This window comes from Moschus berezovskii, chromosome 25 (assembly GCF_049115385.1).
Source record: "Moschus berezovskii isolate FMDL1 chromosome 25, NW_MosBer_1.0, whole genome shotgun sequence".
Classification (NCBI taxonomy): domain Eukaryota; kingdom Metazoa; phylum Chordata; class Mammalia; order Artiodactyla; family Moschidae; genus Moschus; species Moschus berezovskii.
In genome coordinates, this window is record NC_142484.1 from 6,521,737 (window position 1) to 6,541,254 (window position 19,518).

General features: G+C 51.0%; 1 protein-coding gene across 2 annotated transcripts; it reads right to left on the reverse strand.

Moving 5' to 3' along the window:
- Positions 1-1,226: 1,226 nt before the first annotated feature.
- On the reverse strand, positions 1,227-17,574 carry BBS1 (Bardet-Biedl syndrome 1). 2 transcript variants are annotated; one of them, XM_055415452.2, is made up of 17 exons: positions 17,303-17,574; positions 16,879-16,955; positions 16,730-16,764; positions 13,353-13,625; positions 13,192-13,238; positions 13,006-13,044; positions 12,818-12,890; positions 11,115-11,246; positions 10,276-10,382; positions 8,600-8,720; positions 8,291-8,449; positions 7,085-7,154; positions 6,353-6,511; positions 5,350-5,483; positions 4,273-4,407; positions 3,417-3,503; positions 1,227-3,202 (listed from the first exon to the last, which is right to left on the reverse strand). In XM_055415452.2, the coding sequence occupies exons 1-17, from the start codon at positions 17,572-17,574 to the stop codon at positions 3,116-3,118; spliced, it is 2,007 nt and encodes a 668-aa protein (XP_055271427.2). In that variant the 3' UTR covers positions 1,227-3,115. The 2 variants fall into 2 exon arrangements, with proteins under 2 accessions (XP_055271427.2, XP_088688617.1); XM_088832491.1 differs by having other exon boundaries at positions 16,879-16,952; positions 17,303-17,408.
- Positions 17,575-19,518: the final 1,944 nt, after the last annotated feature.

Genomic DNA, 19,518 nt, shown 5'->3' on the forward strand with positions numbered 1-19,518 from the left:
GGAGAACCAGCAGTTGGGATACATAGAAAACGAAGCAAAGGAGAAAAAACCAGGGCAACTATTAACTCCATGAAAAATAAATACACAAAAAGGTAATTTAATTACAGCCCTATTCTTGGCTCTGCAGTGGAGAGTCACGGAGTAATCTAAACAGTGAATATGGGTTTACCTAACTGGGGAGAAAAGGAGCAGGCAGGGTGCTGCCACAAGAGAGCTAAAGCCTCATCTATTACAACAGGGAGCCAACAAATACTGTAGAAGCATATTTACAGAAGAGCTAACAGAGCCCGAAACGACTGTAGCAGGGGCGCAGCACCTGGAATGGGAAGAGGCTGTTTCCTTGTTACAAACCACCTGATTCCATGGTACTCAGTGGGGCTTCTCTGGTCGCTCAGACAGTAAAGAATCTGTCCGCCGTGCGCGAGACCCAGGTTCGATCCCTGCATCAGGAAGGTTCTCTGGAGGAGGAAATGGCAACCCACTCCAGTATCCTTGCCTGGAGAATTCCATGGACAGAGGAGCCTGGCAGGCTACAGTCCATGGAGTTGCAAAGAGTCAGACACGGCTGAGCGATGCTGAGTGCAAATAGAGCACTAAGGAAGTCTGTGTTTTTGACGTTAAACACGGCACCGCTCTCCTCACCTTAATCTAGTTTCTCAGAGCTCTAGCCAGTGAGGGCACTGGGCACCACGCACTGCTTCCTGCTTCGTACTGCTTTATTTGCATTGTCCACACCATGCGGTTCATGTGTTTTTAAGTAACAGGTCTGGCCAGTCAAAGCTATGGTTTTTCTAGTAGTCATGTACAGATGTGAGAGTTGGACCATGAAGAAGGCTGAGTGGTGAAGAATTGAATCTTTTGAACTGTGGTGTTAGAGACGACTCTTGAGAGTCCCTTGGACAGCAAGGAGATCAAACCAGTCACTCCTAAAGGAAATCAGTCCTGACTATTCACTGGAAGGACTGATGCTGAAGCTGAGGCTCCAGTACTTAGGCCACCTGATGTGAAGAACTGACTCGTTGGAAAAGACCCTGATGCTGGGAAAGATTGAAGGCAGGAGGAGAAGGGGACGACAGAGGACGAGATGGTTGGATGGCATCACCGACTCAATGGACCTGAGTTAGAGGAAGCTCTGGGAGTTGGTGAAGGACACGGAAGCCTGATGTGTTACAGTCTATGGGGTTGCAGAGTTGGACACAACTGAGTAACTGAACAACAACACAGTATCACACTCATGTAAATTCATATTACGAGTTGGGCCTCGGGATCGTTTCTCCACTTTCATCATCGTGGATAATTATGAAGAGAACCCAGATGAGATTTCTTCGTTCTGAGTTCACACAGTTCATTACTTCACGGGAGTGAAAGGGACTGTAAGGTCATCTGGCCTCACCACAGTGACACAGCTCCGACAAGGGGCTTGATACCTTCTGGGGCAGGGCCTTCCATCTCCGATGAGCTCTCTTGGAAAACGCTTCAGGTTTGGTTAAAATCTGACTGACAGTGATGCTCCCTCTACCTGTCTTTCCATTTCCATACTGAACTTCCTCCTTATTCCCCCTGAGCCTCAAGTCAGCTTGATCGAGGAACCCCAGGCCAACCCGACCTAACTGGTCTATGTTTGTGAGTTGCTGGACCGTGCAGACAGGAGGGGGATGGGCTCTTTCTTTGGTCCAGACCCCTTAATTCTCTTAACCTCGCCCCAAATGCATTCCCTGCGGAGAGTGTGGCTGTGGGCTGTCCCTCACCATCTCGAGCACAGAGGCTGTTGTCCAGCAGAATCAATCAATGTGGGGCCCTTGGTCTCAAGAGCAAAAATTCTGTGCTTACTCCTGCCAAATATGCCCTTTCTGGAGTTGACTCCTGGTTTCTTTACAGGGGCTGCCAAACTCTAGGATATTAGAGCAGAATCTAGTCAAACCGCCTCCTTTTACACTTGGGGAAATGGAAACACAGAAACTTGGTTACTTCCCACAAGCCTGAGCTGTTTGCCACAGGCTAGGCTGTACCTGGTCAGAAGACACAGGTCCTTCCTCAGTGAACAGGATTCCTGGTTTACAAGTGGCTCGGGGCAGCCGTGGGTAGCACTAACCCAAAAGACAGCTGGTAGGTTAGCCAGGCAGACTAGCTAGGGGACTCCAGGAGGCACCAAGGGCCCAGACTGTGCATCTCTGACCCCCAAGATCTTAACATGCACCTCATTCAATCCCTGATTCAACATCTAAGGCCTATGCTTTTCCAGCAAATCTCATACATAATGGCCACTGCCCAGTGAACTTGCCACTCACCGGACTGATCTGGGATTCAGGGCATAGAAGAGCATTTTGTTTGGCAGTTCTAGGCTTCTGCCTCCCAAGCTCCCTTCCCAGGACCCCAGAGACGCCCCTCCTGTGTGCCCTGATCCCACCTCTGCTCTGTCAAGCTGAGCCTTCCTCTCCTTGGGCCCCTAGTCCCTGCCTAGGCACTCTCTGCCCTCCTGCGCCAGCCTCTTCCTTAGCAATCTTCATGGAGCATCACAGGCCTGAGACCTTGGCTGAGCCCAAGACTTCAGAAAGGCCCCCTGTGGGAAAGCAGCTATTCCCAGGGCCCCTGAACAGAAAGAGGGGGAGATCAGAGCATGTACTTTGCCTGCAAGCTGAGCTGGCAACAGCCAAACCTCTGGCACCCCAGGGAGGAACAGGGGACTCTGTCTCACCCAAGAAAAGCCTCTGACTGTCTGGGGCCAGGCCCCCACCAACTCTGGAGCAGCAGCAAAGAGACATGCCCAAGGAGAGTGGCAGAGGAGAAGGCGGGGCCTATGCCCTCATCTCAGCGTAACTGCTGCAGAACTCTGCCTTTGGGCCTGGGAGTGCTTTCTGGGGGAAAGTGGGGACAAGAGCAGAGTGGCGGGGGCCCACAGGGTCAACGCCTGGGTTTTCCTGAGGAGGAAGGAGCTCACTGACCTGTGCTGCGGGTCACCCACTGGTCGGGGTAGTGGGGGAGGGAAGAGGGAGGCGGCGGCCCAGCGTGGTGCCGCACGGGGGCGAACCTGGGACTATGGGCTCTGCCCAGCGCAGTGGAGGGGGCTGGATCCTCCTGGTTCTAGTTCCACTGGGGCTTTAACCCCCGCATGGGGTCAGGAAGCTGCCAGCCCCTCACTCATGGGCATGTTGATGTGGGCACTCAGCAGCGGCATGCTCTGGCCTTCTCGAAGCACCAGCACCTACGGAGAAGGTGGCCATGGTAGTAAGGGGCATTCTGCCCTCTGCCCCCTGCTCCCCGAGAAGGCCAGCACGGCCTGGTCTGTACCGGCCCCAGTGCAGGGCTCAGTCCAAGGGGAGGGGAAGCCTCTGCTGTGCAGATACCCAGCCCTTCTTGGCAGCCACCCGGGGCCTTGTCCACACTCTCTCCTGCACTAGTACCAACTGGCGACCCACCTTGATGATGTCTGAGATGCCCTTGTCACTAAGACTCTTCACAAAGGTCTCCAGGGGGTAGTTGAGCCCTGGCACCAGCAATGGGACCTAAGTTTGGGGACAAAGAGGTCAGGAAGTCAGCCCTCATGCCCAGCCAGTGTTTGGTAGATTTCAAAGCGCTGTCACACCTGCTGTCCCAGCTGAACGTCATAGCCTGGCTGGGCAGGCAGGGGTGACAGGCCCGTTCGAGGAGCACACGGCTCAGTGCAGGGAGTGAATGCCCCAGGGCTGCATGCGTGTCCATAGTTACACTTTTTTTTTTTTTTTTAGCTGTGCTGCACAGCACACTGGATCTTAGTTCCCTGGCCAGGGATCAAACCCTGCAGGGGAAGTGTGGAGTCTTAATCACTGGACTGCCAGGCAAGTCCCTAAACCTCTTGACCTCCAACCATGTCCAGGGCTATTTCTTCCACATACCAAAGTCCTTCTCAGTTTCTGGTCCTTCCAACTAAGGCTCAAATGTGGACCTGGGGAACACCAGGCCCTTTACTCTGGATGGTTCTCCTTGGGGTTCCTATTCTTGCTGAGGGAGGGGCTGGACAGCAGGGTGGGCTCTGGGACCCCCCAGCACCAACAGGCTTCCGAGAGAGGCACAGGTGGGACCCGAACTCTCACTGTTCTCCCAGCACCTTCCTTGTGCCACCCTCAGACCTCGCATAGGCGGGGAGAAAAGCAGCTGGGGCAGGCAATCTTGGGGGCTCTCCTTAGGGCCCCTGCTGCACTCTAACCTGCCCTGTAGCTGCCACTTGCCAGCCCTCTCACCTCTGACCTGTGGGCATCTGATCAGGCCCCACCCCACCCTTTGTCATGCCAGTACCTTGAAGAAGGCCCGGGGCAGAGCATAGAGCACCTCGTTGTACAGGAAGCAGACCACCAGCCCCAGGATGGGGCGGGCTGTTGATGTGTTCTGCAGGTGAAGGGTGAGCTTGAAAGTGGGGCCCAGGCCCTGAACCTGTGGAGAGGGCAGGGAGGGGAGAGAGCCCTTAGGACCTCGTGGGCTTGGGTGCTGAGGATGGCCGACCCAGCCCTGCCCTCCCGCTTCCTCGTCAGCCTCAAGTCACGCTCCTCCAGCGGCTCTAAAGCACTGTCCATCAGAAGGCCCAGAGCTCGGAAGCCTGGCTCTGTGGGCGCAGAGTTGAGCGGCGGCTCCGGGAGGAAAAGGTGGGTGGGAGGCAGAGCTGGCCTGGGCGAGCATGCCCGGCTCCCACCGCCCGCGGCCCTGCCCCTCTCCTCAGGGCCCCGCCACCTCCACCGCTCAGCCTCTGAGGGCTGCAGTGATGTCACTTTCTCCCTCTTCCCCTGCGCTCTGTAGCCTCTTCCTCTCTGGATCTCTCCACTGTCTTCAGGGAGAGAGAGACTAGAACCCCAACTGGATCAGGCCACACACCTCAGGGAGCCACTGAGAGCAGCTTCGAGGCCTGAGGACCTTGAGGTGAGGCGTGTCTAAGGGTTCCTCGCCCTCCTTGTGCCCGTGTAAGTCCCAGGACGGCCCCATCCCTGCACCAGGCAGTCCCACCTCCTCTGGCTGCCGGCAGTTACTGAAGTGAACAGACTCCTGAAGAGTCCCTCCAGGCTCCTGGGAAGAAACGTCCCCAGGTGAGGACCTGAGGGCCAGGTCCCATGTCTGGGGGCTCGTCTGAGGCCCCATGTGGAATGAGGGGGCTGGAGAGTATGACTGCTCTGCGGCCAGCTGAGGGGAAGAGGCGGCACAGGTGAGAGAAGGCAAGAGCGCCCACGGAGGAGGTCTTGGTACCTGAGTCTGTGGGCAGGTGACAAGGGGCCTGGGGCCTAGTTGCCCTGGAACCGGCTCTGGCCTGAGTGGTTCCCACCCACCCATGACCTCTGCCCCTCTGGCCCTGAGGTGGCCTGACCACCCCCCACCCCGAGAGCTCACCACAGCGTGCAGCTTGAGCGGCTCCCGGGCCGTCAGAGACACGGGGCTCAGGCTGGACTCAAGGGCCTGCACGTAGGCACGGGCCACCCGCAGGCGCAGCAGGTAGAGGTCCGCCTGGAAGGTCCGGTGCATGGCTGAGGGGAGGGACACGAGGGGCTGACGGTGAGGTGGGAGCGGGGCAGGGCGGGGAGGAGGCTCCCGCACAGGCTGCCGTGGGGAGACGGGGAGAGGAAGGCACAGTGAGCAGAGGCTGGGAGCGTGCCACAGGAGGCCGAGGTCCCACAGCCAGCCTCTGGGTGCTGTGGCCCGCTCCCTGCCCCTCTGCCCGGCTTCTCCCACCACCTGGCCGCCCGCGCAGTCTTGGCCTCCTTTGTTGGCTCCTGGTTGAACCCAGGCAGGGCCCTGTGCCTTTACCCAGGCCTCTGCCGAAATCGCCCTTCCCTGTCCCTGTCTGGCTGGTGGACTTGTAATCATCTTTTAGAGTCAAATCCAATGTCATCTCTCTCTAAAGCCTTTGCCAGGCTCCCAGGCAAACACATTCTCTTGTGCGCCTCAAAAGCACTCTGCAGAGACTTCCGCACCTGTCATGCAATGTGAAGTTAGCAAGTCTACTGAGCTCTTTAGGTAGGGACTGGCCTAATCCAAGGCACTTGGCACAGGGCCTGGCATAATCATAGGTACTGAATGAACAAAAGAGCATGAAAAATTAAACAGGAAAAGGAAGAACCTGATCAAATTCTACTCCTCTTACAAGAACTCCTGTACCTAGAAGTGGCTACTCCCGCCTCTGAACTTGAAGGGCAGCCGCAGCACCTTCTACCTTGAGCTCTAGTTCTTGTTGGCAGGGTGTACCTCCTAGGCTGTCTCTGGGCCTCTAGAGGTGTGAGACCTGCCCGGTTCGCCCAGGTCTCCTCCCGCTGCTCAGGGCAGCCAGGGGGCGTTCATCCAGTTGCTGCCACTTTGGACCAATTGAGGAGGAGGAGGGACTCGGCCTGAGCCTCACCGGTGCCCGCTTCCCGCTCTCGCAGGGTCTGGTCCACGTAGAACCGGGACTTCCGGGGCACGTTGAGTTTAACAGCATTGTTTGCTGGGGGGCCCGCCTCACCTCCCCCCTCGGCAAACACCGCTGTGCGTTTGAGGATCTTGATGATCAGGCCACCGCCTAGGGAAGAGGACAGACGGCACACGTGTCCTCCCCAGGCCCACCCGACAGTCCCATTCTTTCTCCCCCGTCTGCCTCATGTTGACCCTCTTCTGTCTTCTTGCTGAGACTGTGGGTCTCTGAAAGCAATGAAGTGTGTCCTACCAGTAGTGCATGCATTCATTCAGCAGTCATTTAGTTGTTTGGGCAAACCACTTGGCTTGCAGGATCTTAGTTCCCTGACTAGGGATCAAGCCTGGGTCACCTGCAGTGGAAGCATGGAGTTCTAACCACTGGACCGCCAGGAGAGTTCCTAGCAGTTATTTACTGACGATTTTGATGTTCCTGGCACTGTGGCAGATACTGGTGTGAATTGGAGACACGGTCAGGGCCTGGCCCCAGGTAGTGACATCAAACTGCTAATGAGCTGTCCCCAGTAAAGGCCCAGCCCCAGACAGGATAGTGTCTGCAGGCAGGCCTTGCTTCCCAAACCCAAGCCCACCCATGTTCCACACGCACTTCTTCTTTCCCAGGGTCTGGCCTGTCCCACAGACTCCCAACTCTAAAACCCTCACCAGGCCTGACCCGCCTTACCTAGTGTAGTCATGATAAGGGTGTTATCTTCCCGCCCAAAGCGGCCAAAGCAAAGGCTGGTCACTGCCTCCTATGGTGGAAACACCAGAGTTTAGTTGGGAAAAGATCTCAGTGAAGAGAACAGGACTGGGAGGAGGGGGGATAAGGCTGGGAGACCCCACATATGATGTAAGAGGTAAGATGTGAGGTGAGGCCGGGGGCTATGCTGCCTCTGAAATATTTCCTGTATTATCCCCCCACCCCGCCCCCTGCTCAGTCATGGCCATAGTTCCAGACTGAACATCACTGGCCTTTGGGTTCAGCCTTCTAACAGGTCTCCCAGCCATCGTTCTCCCCAGTCTGTCCTTGAAACAGCTGCTTCCATCGCCTTTCAAAATACAAATATGATCACATCTATTCTCGGCTGAGAAACCTCCAGTGGTTTTTGCCCTCCTTGTTTACACCCTCAAGGCCTTCCATATCTGGCTCCAACCTGCCTTTTCTCCTTGTCCTTTCCCCAACCTGTACACCACACTGCCTGCCCTCCCGAGAGCCTGTGGTCCAAACCAGCTGCTTTCAAATTTTATATTGTGACATATGACACTTTACACACACGTACACACAAAAGTTTCACGCGTGACACACTCTGAACTTCATTCTGATTCTGTTACTGGTTCATTAAATCAATTTGATGACTCAAAACTCTGTTTGAAAAACTCTGGTCCAAACTCATCAAACTACCTGGATTCCTTTATCAAGAACACTCATGCCTCTCAGCCGCTGTTCATGTTATCTCCAGTCTGGAATATTGCACCTTTATTTATCCACTCCATTTCTCAAAGCAAACTGCTTCGAGGACCAGCTGAATTGTCACGTGCTCTGTGAAATGGCTCCTGAGTTCCATCCCTTTGTATCTCTCACCATCCCCACCTCCCTACCCCCAGTCACTACAGTCTGTCTCTGTGCTTTTTCTGGGCTTTGGTCTGCTTTAGTCTGTCTTGTATTTGAATCAGCTGTGTTTCTGGCTGGCTGGCACCTTAGACTGCAAGTCCCTCGACAATAAGGATTCGGTCATTGTTTTATCCTTCCAATACAGTGAGTTGTGCATATGAGATACTCAATGAACATTGACATCAAAAGTTAAGGGTGGCAGGTGGAGTGGGATTGGGAGAGGCAGTGAGTGAGTCCCAAAGGTGGGAGCGGGGCAGGGAGGAGTCAGCAGCTCACCGGCGTGCGGATGACATCGAGCAGGGCCTTGTTGTGGTAAATGCGGACCTCTTCATTGGCCAGCGCAGCCATGACGGCCTGCAGGCCCCGGGAACGCTGCTCCAGGAGGTTCATGGCCAGGATGGTTGCAGGCATCTGCACTGTCCACAGCCTCTTACCCTGGGAGGGAAGAGCTAAGTGTTTGCTGGGGAGTGGAAAGAAGTGGTGGCGGGAGTTGCTGGGAAGGGAATGCCAGAAGGGCTCGCCTGCTGAGGGGTACTGAGGAGACACAGGTGGAGGGGTTTGGGGGTGCTTGCCGTGAGATCACACCTTGTAGGTGAAGCCATGCAGGCTGTCTTGGTTGCTGCCCACCACCAGGACTTTGTGTACACGGACAAGCCCCACAGGCTGGGCGCTCAGCTCGATGCAGTACTTGGGGCGCTTGGAGTCTCTGTGGAACAAAGACACACACTCCCAGCCCCAGGGCTTCCCTGGTGGCTCATATGGTGAAAAATCTGCTTGCAATGCAGGAGACCCAGGTTCTATCCCTGGGTTGGGAAGAGCCCCAGGAGGAGGGCAGGGCAACCCACTCCAGTATTCTTGCCTGGAGAATCCCCATGGACAGAGGAGTCTGGCGGACTACAGTCCATGGGGCTGCAGAGTGATTGAGCGACTAACGCTCGCTTGCTCGCTCACTCACTCCCAGCCCAGAAACCTTCTCTCCTTCCCTGGCTGACCCTCCTCTTTCCAGGCCCCACAGATGATCCTGGGAGCAGCCTTGGCCCACAGCGAGGACCCAGGAACTAGCTCCACCTCTAGGACTTGGCAGCTGCATGACCTTGGATAACACAATGTGTGTTCTCCCTCCTGGTCCTCCTCCCAACTTCACTACAGTGATGCGTGTGATAACTTGGCGTTAACCGGTTTACAGCGAGTCTACCTCAGGTGAGACGAAGTAGTGGACTGAGACTCCATTCAGTGTAACAGCTCAGTAATTTATCAGAAAAGCAGGAGTTGTTTGCTCCATGTGGATGCAGAGTATTCAGCTTCCTGGCATCTGAATCTTAATTTCTCTTATCCAGAAAGACTCTGGCCTACCTTTCTTAAGTCTAAGCCAGAGACATCGCCCATCTGATGACTCATCTGAAGAGGTTCCCATTGGTCTCTGGGCCTCATCCCAATCTATCCTCCAAAACGAACATGGATCGTGTCATTCATCATATCTTCTGAGTCAAACCCCATAATGGTTTTCCACTGCCCTTCAGATGAAACCCAAAATCTTTACCATGTCCTACCAGGTCCCGCATGAGTTGACCTGATCTCTATATTATCTCTTGCCACCAAGCTCAAGTGGCAAATGCCAATGCCTTTCCCACCCAGAGTTCGCTTATGTGCTCTCTGCCTATAACACTTGCTCCGTTTTTTTGAACTGGATCCTTCTTAACCTTCAAGTAATCTCTTCAGACAGGCATTCGCTGATCACCCTGACCCCCTTTTATCCCTCACTGAGCCAGTACATTTCCTCCATAGCATGTATCCAATTTGTAATATAATCTTGGTCTTAATATGTCTTCCCACAAGGGTAGGGACTACGTATTTTGTTCATCAATATATCCCCAGTACCTCATGCAATGCTTAATTCGTAGCAGGTACTCAAAAAACATTTCTTAAATTAAAAGAATCACTGTTAAGAAACATCAAACTGATGCATAAGGAAATTTCCCGTACCTATAAAAGCAATAGAACAAACAGGAAAGACCATTTTTATCTAATATCTGATTGCACTGCTAGTGTCACAGCCACCCAGCCTAGTCTCTCACTTTGCCAGGCCCCACAGGACAAGCCTCCAGGCATCCCTTATGCTCAAGGGCTCTGCCTCCTATGAAGTTCTAGGTTCCTTCCAGTCCCACATTTTCACTCCAAAGCCCTGCTCATCTTGCCAGCCCTCAAAACCACTAGGTTTCTGAGATGTTCCTTCTGACCCTAGAGAGCTCGGATGTGGCTACCTTCTTAGTATATAGATGCTCCCGTTGCGGCAGGCAGCGGCAAGACGGAACTCCACATCAAACTGGCCAGAAACCTCCAGGAAGACAGGGACGCTGGGGAGGCTCATCTGCAGAGAGACTCAAACACCCCGGTTTCTCTGGAGCCCCAGCCCCGCCCTAACCTGACGTCACTCCTCTCAGTACCCATCTCCTCACTCACACCCTCCTGGGCACAGTTGAAAACTTAAGCGGTTTCTCTGGAGAGGAACAGGTAGCGAAACCTTTAAGTCTACACCCTTTGACTAAACTATGCCATTTCTCGGAATGCATGTAAGGAGGTATTTAGATAAGCATACAAAGATATTTGGCAAGGAAGCCTACTGTGGTGGTGGTTAATGATAGCAAGAAACTGAAAATAAACATACAATTGGCGACAGGGTAAAGAAATTACAGAATATTTATATAATCAATGTTATGCGGCCTCTGAAAAGGCTGACGTGGTTTTATATGGACACGGAAAGATGCTGATGAGCTACTGCTGTTTGAAAACAGCAGGTTTCAGGATCCTACAGCATGGGGCTGTTTTTGTTAAAGAAAGAAAAAAATATTGAAATTTATATACCTGTGTCTAAATATGAAAATGTCTACAAAGACTTGTGCCCAAACTTTAACAGAAGATATGCATGAGTGGTAGGATTTGGGGTTATCTGTCTTCTTTATGCCTGTCTACATTTGATAGCTTTCTACAATGAACAGGTATCACCAAGGACTAACTAACTGGGGCAGGAGATTTGGGGGAGGAGGGGGAGGGAATGGAGCCTGTGCCTTGGGTGTGCCCAGGGCCAGGTCCCCACACTGACCTTGGTCAGAACGGTGAAGGCCTCCGGGTCTAGCACCAGGAGCTCCTTGTTCTCAGTACCCAGCACCAGGCAGGACATAGCATCCTCGTCAGCCAGGCTCTTCTTTAAGGTGGTCATGGTGGTGATGACTGTCTGCAGAAGGACTCCAGGGTCACCCAGGAGATCCCCTCACACCATCTCCCACCCCAGTTCCTCCCAGGACGCCCCAGAAAGAAAGAGGGCAAAGGAGGAAGAAAAGTATTAGAGTTGTGACAGAAGATTTATCTACAAAAGTGTTGATTGCAGCAAACCTAATTTCCTAACAAAAGAGGATTCTCTAAGTCAATTATAGACTGTCTGTATGATCAAAAACCACACACTCATTTACCAAAATCAGATTTTAAAAGAAGATTCAATGACAGGGAGAATGTTTCTAATGCATTAATAGAAAATACAGGTTAAAAGTTACCCAGTTTTAAATATATATATATGAATAAAAAAAACCTTGGAAAGCTAAATCTTTAAATACAAACACTGGTTATCTCTGGACAATGACATCACAGGCAAGGTTTAATTTCTTCATTGTGCTTTTCTGCAGTTTCTACAGTGGGCATAAGTTCTTCTTCTAATTGTGATTGGAGAAAAAACAAAAGAGAAGGAGATGATCCCCTTTTCAGGAATTTATCCTATGGAAATAATTTAGCAGGACTAAAATGTTTCTTTGGATAAAGCTGTTCACTGAGTGACTATCTTTAAAATAAAAAAAGAGGAATCCTCAATGCCTAGTGGAAGGAGGAAAGTTACAGCAATGTGGATGCTAGTGGCTCCCAATCATGTAGCCAGGATGCATACCTGGAAAGATGGCCTCCCCCTACACTTTATCTTTTAAGCAATACTTAACTCACTTCCTGATTTTTAAAAGTACTCAAAGATAGTGACAATTGTGGATCTGAGCTGCTGATCAGCAGGACAGAACAATGTTTCTCAGGGAATTATCTACAGCTAGCCAAACATGGAGGCATGTGTTGGTCAACATGTTCAGCTCAAGTGTCCTCTGTAGCAAGTGGGTGGTTCCTATGTAGCTTTCTGAAATGCAGGGACAGCTTTGAAAGCACATCCCTGGACAAGGCTCAGTCCCCAAGATCAGGAACCACTGGAGCTCATCAATGAGTAGGTCTATCAATAAAGTCATTAAAATCTTTACTAAGAAAAATATGAAGTGAATAAAAAGAAGACACTTCTTGACCAATGATCTGCACCGAATAGTTAAATTATGAATGAATAATCAATCATCAATGAAATAATCAAGGGGCCACTAAAAATGGAGTTTTTCAAGACTAATGCTCAAGATACAATGTTACGTGCTCAAGGGAAGCAGGATATAAAAACCTATTTATGAACAAAATGTATCAAAATGGTAAGAGTACTCTGAATAGTAAGAGTATAATCACTTGTATTTTTCCTTTGTATTTCTATTTTCAAAATTTTCCCTAATGAAAATATTTTACGTTTACCCCCAAGATGATAAAAGTTATATAAGTTACATAAATGTATCTATCAACTCAAAGCTGTCACTGCTAACCGAAATGGAGAAGCCCTGTAGACTACATAGGTGGCACAGGCTGGAAGGGAAACTGCAAAGTAAAACTAGTCGAGTTTGCCTTTACATGGTCTGTTTAAAAAACTGTCTGTATTTTTTACAGGGCAATGAGAGGGGACAGTACCTGCCGCCTGATGGACTTGGACTTGTGCTGGTTCACAAACGCCTCCATTTCACTCAGCTCCAGCTGCAGAAACCTGGACACACAGAGTAGGGACATCTGTGTGCCCAGGTCCCCAAGGCCACTCCACAGCCTCTCCCCCTACCCTTCCAGGGAGCTTCTGGAGCCCTGGACGTCCAGAGGGCCCTTACCTGAGTGACTGTACAGACAAAGGCACTTCTGCCTTCTCCCTGTAAGAAGAGGGACCATCCCAGCAGATTTAGTTGAGAAACAGGGCCAGTGGGGTGGGGGTGAGGGTGTCAGACAGTGGGCTCTGGGATGAAGGAGTAGAAACTGGGGGGTGAGGAAGGCACATGAAGGGGAACGTGGGCTCTCACCTGATGCCTTCCAGCATCTCCTTCAGGGTCAAAGGGTCAATCTGGTCCTGTGCCACCATGGGAAGAAGGTAGAGCCTGTGAGCTCCAGAGCCAGGCAGGGAATGAGGCCCACCTGCGGTGGCCACCTCTGCCTTCTTGCTCTCATCCCCCGTGTCACTTACCTCTTTGGCCTGATTCCATAGGTCTTGTTCCAGGGGGTTTGCAGGCAACAGAGGCAGGCTGAACTTGAAGTAGGGCTTGAGATTCTTATACACATACACACAAGGGCCTGATGCGATTGCCAGTGCCGGTGTCCGGGGCTCATGTGGCCCCATGAGGAAGGTGACAGCAGCGGCTGGCAGGGCAGGTAGCACTTTTTGGCTCACCAGTGTGATTCCTTTAAGCACCTTCAGGCGGGGCTGCCGCCCATCTGGGCCAAGGTCTCCCACGGCCAGCTGCAGAGAGAGGCTGGCTGATTCCAGGCTTAGGGTCTAAAGACGCCCCTACTGCCCCTCTTCCTGGGCTTAGCTTTTTGCTGGTGCACACCCATATATACTCAGAGTGTACCAGAGGTGGGTGGGAGGAGGGCAAAGGCTTTGCAAGCTGTGTGACGTTGGGAAAAATGATTTCCTGAGCCAGTTTTCCCACCTGCAAAATGGGAATACCTACCACATGACAAGGGCTTCCCAAGTGGTGCTAGTGGTTAAAAAAAAAAAAAAAACAAACCTGCCTGCCAATGCAGGAGACCAAAAAGACTCAGGCTCAATCCCTGCTGGGCCAGAAGATCCCCTGGAGGAGGGCATGGCAACCCACTCCAGTATTCATGCCTGGAGAATGCCATGGACAGAGGAGCCTGACAGGCTAGTCCATGGGGTCGCACAGAGTTGGACACAACTACAGCAACTTAACATGCACCCACATACACTGTAGGACACTTGTATTGAAAGTCAAATGAGACAATGAACTACAGAACCTAGCGAAGAACAGGGGGCAGCTGATACTTTCAGTATTTGTTCAGTAAATGTTTCTTCAGGGCCTGCTCCATGCCAGACACTGTTCTACACACTGGGACAGTGACTGAGGTCACTGGGGGGCCTGAAACTCATATCTGGGCTCTGAGGCCTGGCTTCCAAACGGGAAAGGAGCAGAACCAAGTGCGCAGAGTGGGACGTGCTCTAGCAACCCACAGAGAACCAAGCTCTTGTATTTCCACCCTCCAAGCCACTGCGCCTGCCATGCAAGCCCATTCTCCTGAGTGAAGCCTGCAAGGCCCCTCTGATCTGGATCCCAACAGGTTTTCTATCACTTCCCCATCCATGCTATGCTCCAGCCAGAATGCAGGCTGCCACAGAACGCCTGATTCTGAGCATGCTCAGTGTGCAAGAAGCCACACTAGTAACTTCATGTACTCTTATTTAATCTGAGCAACAACTTGTGAGGTAGATACAATTATCAGCCTCATTTCACAAATGAGGAAACTATAAGACTTAGAGATGTGAGGTAAAAGTCACACAGCTAGTAGGTGGTACAGCTAGGTCTTGAACCTAGGTCTGTCTGAATCCAAAGCCAGTGGTCTTGGGACTTCCCTGGCAGTCCAGTGTTTAAGACTCTGCCTTCCAATGCAGGGGGCATGGGTTTGATTCCTGGTTGGGGAACTAGGGTCCCACATACTGCAGGGTACAGCCAAAAATTAAAAAAACAAAGCCAGTGGTTTTCACTACTATTTTATATTGGCCTCAACTTTCTAATGTTCAATTTCAGTTCAGTTCAGTCACTTAGTCATATCCGACTCTTTGCGACCCCATGAACCGCTGCACGCCAGGCCTCCCTGTCCATCACCAACTCCCGGAGTCCACCCAAACCCATGTCCATTGAGTTGGTGATGCCATACAACCATCTCATCCTCTGTCGTCACCTTCTCCTTCAGCCCTCAATCTTTTCCAGCATCAGGGTCTTTTCCAATCAGTCAGCTCTTCACATCAGGTGGCCAAAGTACTGGAGTTTCAGCTTCAAAATCAGTCCTTCCAGTGAACACCCAGGACTGATCTCCTTTAGGATGGACTGGTTGGATATCCTCGCAGTGCAAGGGACTCTCAAGAGTCTTCTCCAACACCACAGTTCAAAAGCAATTTACTCTCTCCAAATACACTGTGAGTTTCCAAGCCTCTTTGCCTTTGTTTGTGCAATTCCCTCTGCCTGGAATGCCCTCCCCTCTTCTGTGCCTTCTTGACACATTCATTCATCCTTCAATACAGTTCACATAGTACTACCTCCTCCTGCCTCCGGTTTAGGACAGAGGAGCCTGGCAGGCTACAGCCCATGGGGCTGCAAAGAGTCGGACACAACTGAGCAACTAAGCAAATGTGGTCTGTGATTTCTCTACCCTTTACTGCTGTCAATCCAGCACCAAGGATTCAGTCAACACTGTGGATGAATCAAGGACAGTATCCGTATTTCCTTCTGACTATGAACTGATTAGTTTCTCAGTTTAGTGTCTGCACAACAACTTACACACAGTAGAGGTTCACTGTGTGTGTTAGTCACTCAGTTGTGTCTGACTCTTTGCAACCCCACGGACTGTACCCCATCAGGCTTCTCTGTCCATGGGATTCTCCAGGCAAGAATACTAGAATGGACTGCCATTCCCTTAACCAAGGGGTTCACTGTATGCTTGCTAAATTGTTGAATGCTCTATGGACAGGGATTTGGGGGCCAAAGCTATGAATCTTAGTGCATTGTCCAAGTAGGATATGACTCCTTTCTAGCTGCCATCATAACATATCCATTGTAGGTTCACTGCCCGTGGTGAGGGCTGAGCTGTAATGGAACATGTGATGGGGAATTTGACAGACCCAGGTCTGCCACCTTTTACAAACTCGGTAAACTCAGCCATTTGGAATCTATTTTCCCACTAACAAAATGGAGATAAACAATATCTATGCATGTGAAAATGCCTCAAAGAGGGTCTAGTCCAGAAATGAGTACTCAATATATGCTAACTTCCTTTCTTTTAGCTCAATAATTTCTCAACCTTTAAAAAAATCTGTGCCTTTAAATTTTTTAAATTTTATTTCTTTACTTATCTTTATATTTTTATCTTAATTTTAATCTTTTTATTACGGAAAAATTTCAGTCATATACAAAAGTAAAGACTCATATAACGAACCCCCAAATAGCCATCAGCCAGCTTCAAGATGATCAGCTCATGGCTAACCTTAAAATGTATACCCTTTTGATAAACATAAAACTCTCAGTCTCCTCCCTTCTAAATTCCCTCCAGATTCTAACGCCCCACCCCCAACCATGGGATGTACCCTTCCAGCGAAGAATTAACGTCAACAAAATGAAGAGGCTTTGTTTTAGTATAATCTCCATCGGCATTTTGTTTAGCTGTACTTTCGGCAAAGTCTGTCATATGAAATCAACAGGTTCTCTCCACTTCCACGTTAAAAATAAAGTGTAACACTAAACGTGCTTTTTCAAAGTGCACATGATTCCAGACTACGTCGAGCTTCTTTGGAACTATCAGGAAACCTCACTTCTGGGGTTACAGGCTTACCTTGTACTCCCCGTCCCCGTGAAAATCGGCCAGTGCTGGAAAACATTAAAAGGGCCATAAACCAGAGTCTCAGCATCCTAGAAACTTAACTATAGGACCATCTGACACCCCGGTCTCCCCGAACAGGGTTCCTGGTCCCAGAGACTCACCCAGGCAGGAGGAAAAGGTGTGGACGTTAGCCATGGAATCGTGGAGTGCGTCCAGCCATTTCGAACTCGCTTCACTGCTAGGAGAAGAGGGACACAGTCGGGGGACGGGGCGAGGGCGGGGCAGATGATGAATTCCAAGGGAAGGAAGAACATTTTGCGGGAACTGGTTTCTGGGAATGAGGTGTGTAGGGAGCTCTGAACTAGGGCTGTAGAGTCTGGGTCCAAGTTCCGGCTCCCCCACCGCAGCACTCGAGTCACCCACACACAGCCATTCACTCCCTGGGTCTCAGTTTCCCTATGTGATCTTTAAGAGCCCTTTAAGGACTGCCAGCGCTGCTGAGACTCGCAGGAGCCCAGATCCCAGGGACCGGGGCACCCTCTTTACATATGTAGGAAAAGGGGTCTCAAGGATCCCAGCCTTCACCTCTCGCCTTTGCCGCCGTCTGCATCCGACGAAGATGTAGCAGCCATCTTCCCAGGCGTCACCCTGGCAACCGCCTGTGGCCTGCCGCCGCGCAGCGTCCAAAAGCTCCCGGGTTGGGAGGAAGCTCGAGTGTCAAGGTTCCGGGCGCTCAACTTTCCGGCCCGGGACAGAGAGGCTGCTGAGCAAGTTGCGCTGGTCCTTGCCGGGGTTTCTACCAGGTGAGATGCAATCCCTCGTTCCGATTTATATAATTTATCTCTGATTCTTCCCATCAGGAGCCTCTAGGCCCTGCACCTCTGGCTCAGCCGCGGGCCCCTCGAGCTTTGAGGCCTGGAGAGGTGCCCTTCTCCAGTTTCAGTTCAGTTCAGTTCAGTCGCTCAGTCGTGTTCTACTCTCCGCGACCCCATGAATCACAGCACGCCAGGCCTCCCTGTCCATCACCAACTCCCGGAGTTCACTCAAACTCATGTCCACAGAGTCGGTGATGCCATCCAGCAATCTCATTCTCTGTCGTCCCCGTCTCCTCCCGCCCCCAACCTTTCCCAGCATCAGAGTCTTTTCCAGTGAGTCAATTCGTCGCATGAGGTGGCCAAAGTATTGGAGTTTCAGCTTTAGCATCAGTCCTTCCAATGAACACCCAGGATTGATCTCCTTTAGAATGGACTGGTTGGATCTCCTTGCAGTCCAAGGGACTCTCTCAAGAGTCTTCTCCAGCACCACAGTTCAAAAGCATCAATTCTTCGGCGATCAGCTTTCTTCACAGTCCAACTCTCACATCCATACCTGACCACGGGAAAAACCATAGCCTTGACTAGACGGACCTTTGTTGGCAAAGTAATGTCTCTGCTTTTTAATATACTATCAAGGTTGGTCATAACTTTCATTCCAAGGAGTAAGTGTCTTTTAATTTCATGGCTGGATGGAGGAGCGTGGTAGGCTGCAGTCCGTGGGGTCACTAAGGGTCAGACACGACTGAGCGACTTCACTTTCACTTTTCACTTTCACACATTGGAGAAGGAAATGGCAACCCACTCCAGTGTTCTTGCCTGGAGAATCCCAGGGATGGGGGACCCTGGTGGGCTTCTCTCTATGGGGTCACACAGAGTCGGACACAACTGAAGTGACACAGCAGCAGCAGCAGCAGCAATCAGCAATCAGCATCTGCAGTGATTTTGGAGCCCCAAAAAATAAATTCTGACACTGTTTCCACTGTTTCCCCATCTATTTCCCATGAAATGATGGGACCAGATGCCATGATCTTCGTTTTCTGAATGTTGAGCTTCAAGCCAACCTTTTCACTCTCCTCTTTCACTTTCATCAAGAGGCTTTTGAGTTCCTCTTCACTTTCTGCCATAAGGGTAGTGTCATCTGCATATCTGAGGTTATTGATATTTCTCCCAGCAATCTTGATTCCAGCTTGTGCTTCTTCCAGCCCAGCGTTCCTCATGATGTACTCTGCATATAAGTTAAATAAGCAAGGTGACAATATACAGCCTTGACGTACTCCTTTTCCTATTTGGAACCAGTCTGTTGTTCCATGTCCAGTTCTGACTGTTGCTTCCTGACCTGCATACAGGTTTCTCAAGAGGCAGGTCAGGTCAACAGCAAAACTAACTCGTCTGCTCATCCTCACGGTTAACTGGGTGCAAAGGGGGCCATGTCCTTTCTTTCCTGCTTACTCTCGAGGTCCAGGATAGAGAAACAAAACACAAAGGTTAAGGGATTAACTCCTGGGCTTCCCTGGTGGCTCAGTGAGTGGTAAAGAAGCCATCTGTCTGCCAATGAAGGAAACACCTGTTCAGTTTAGAAAAAGATCTGGTCTGGGAAGATCCCATATGCCACAGAGCAACTGTGTAGGCCACAACTCCTGACTCTGCCCCTCTGTGGCAAGTATTGAAGCCCCAGTCCTAGAGCCTGTACTCCAGCAGCCAAAAATAGATTAAAAGAAAGAAAGAGAGATTAAATTCTAGGATTGAGGTGTTCCAATTTTTTTTTTTTGTTTCTATTCAGTCACTCAGTCCTGTCCAATTCTTTGCGACCCCACAGACTACAGTAAGCCAGGCTTCCCTGTGCTTCACTATCTGCCGGAGTTTGCTCAAACTCATGTCCATTGAATCAGTGATGCCATCCAACTATCTCATCCTCTGTTGCCCCTTCTCCTCCTGCTTTCAATCTTCCCCAGCATCAGAGTCTTTTCTAATGAGTAGGCATTTCAC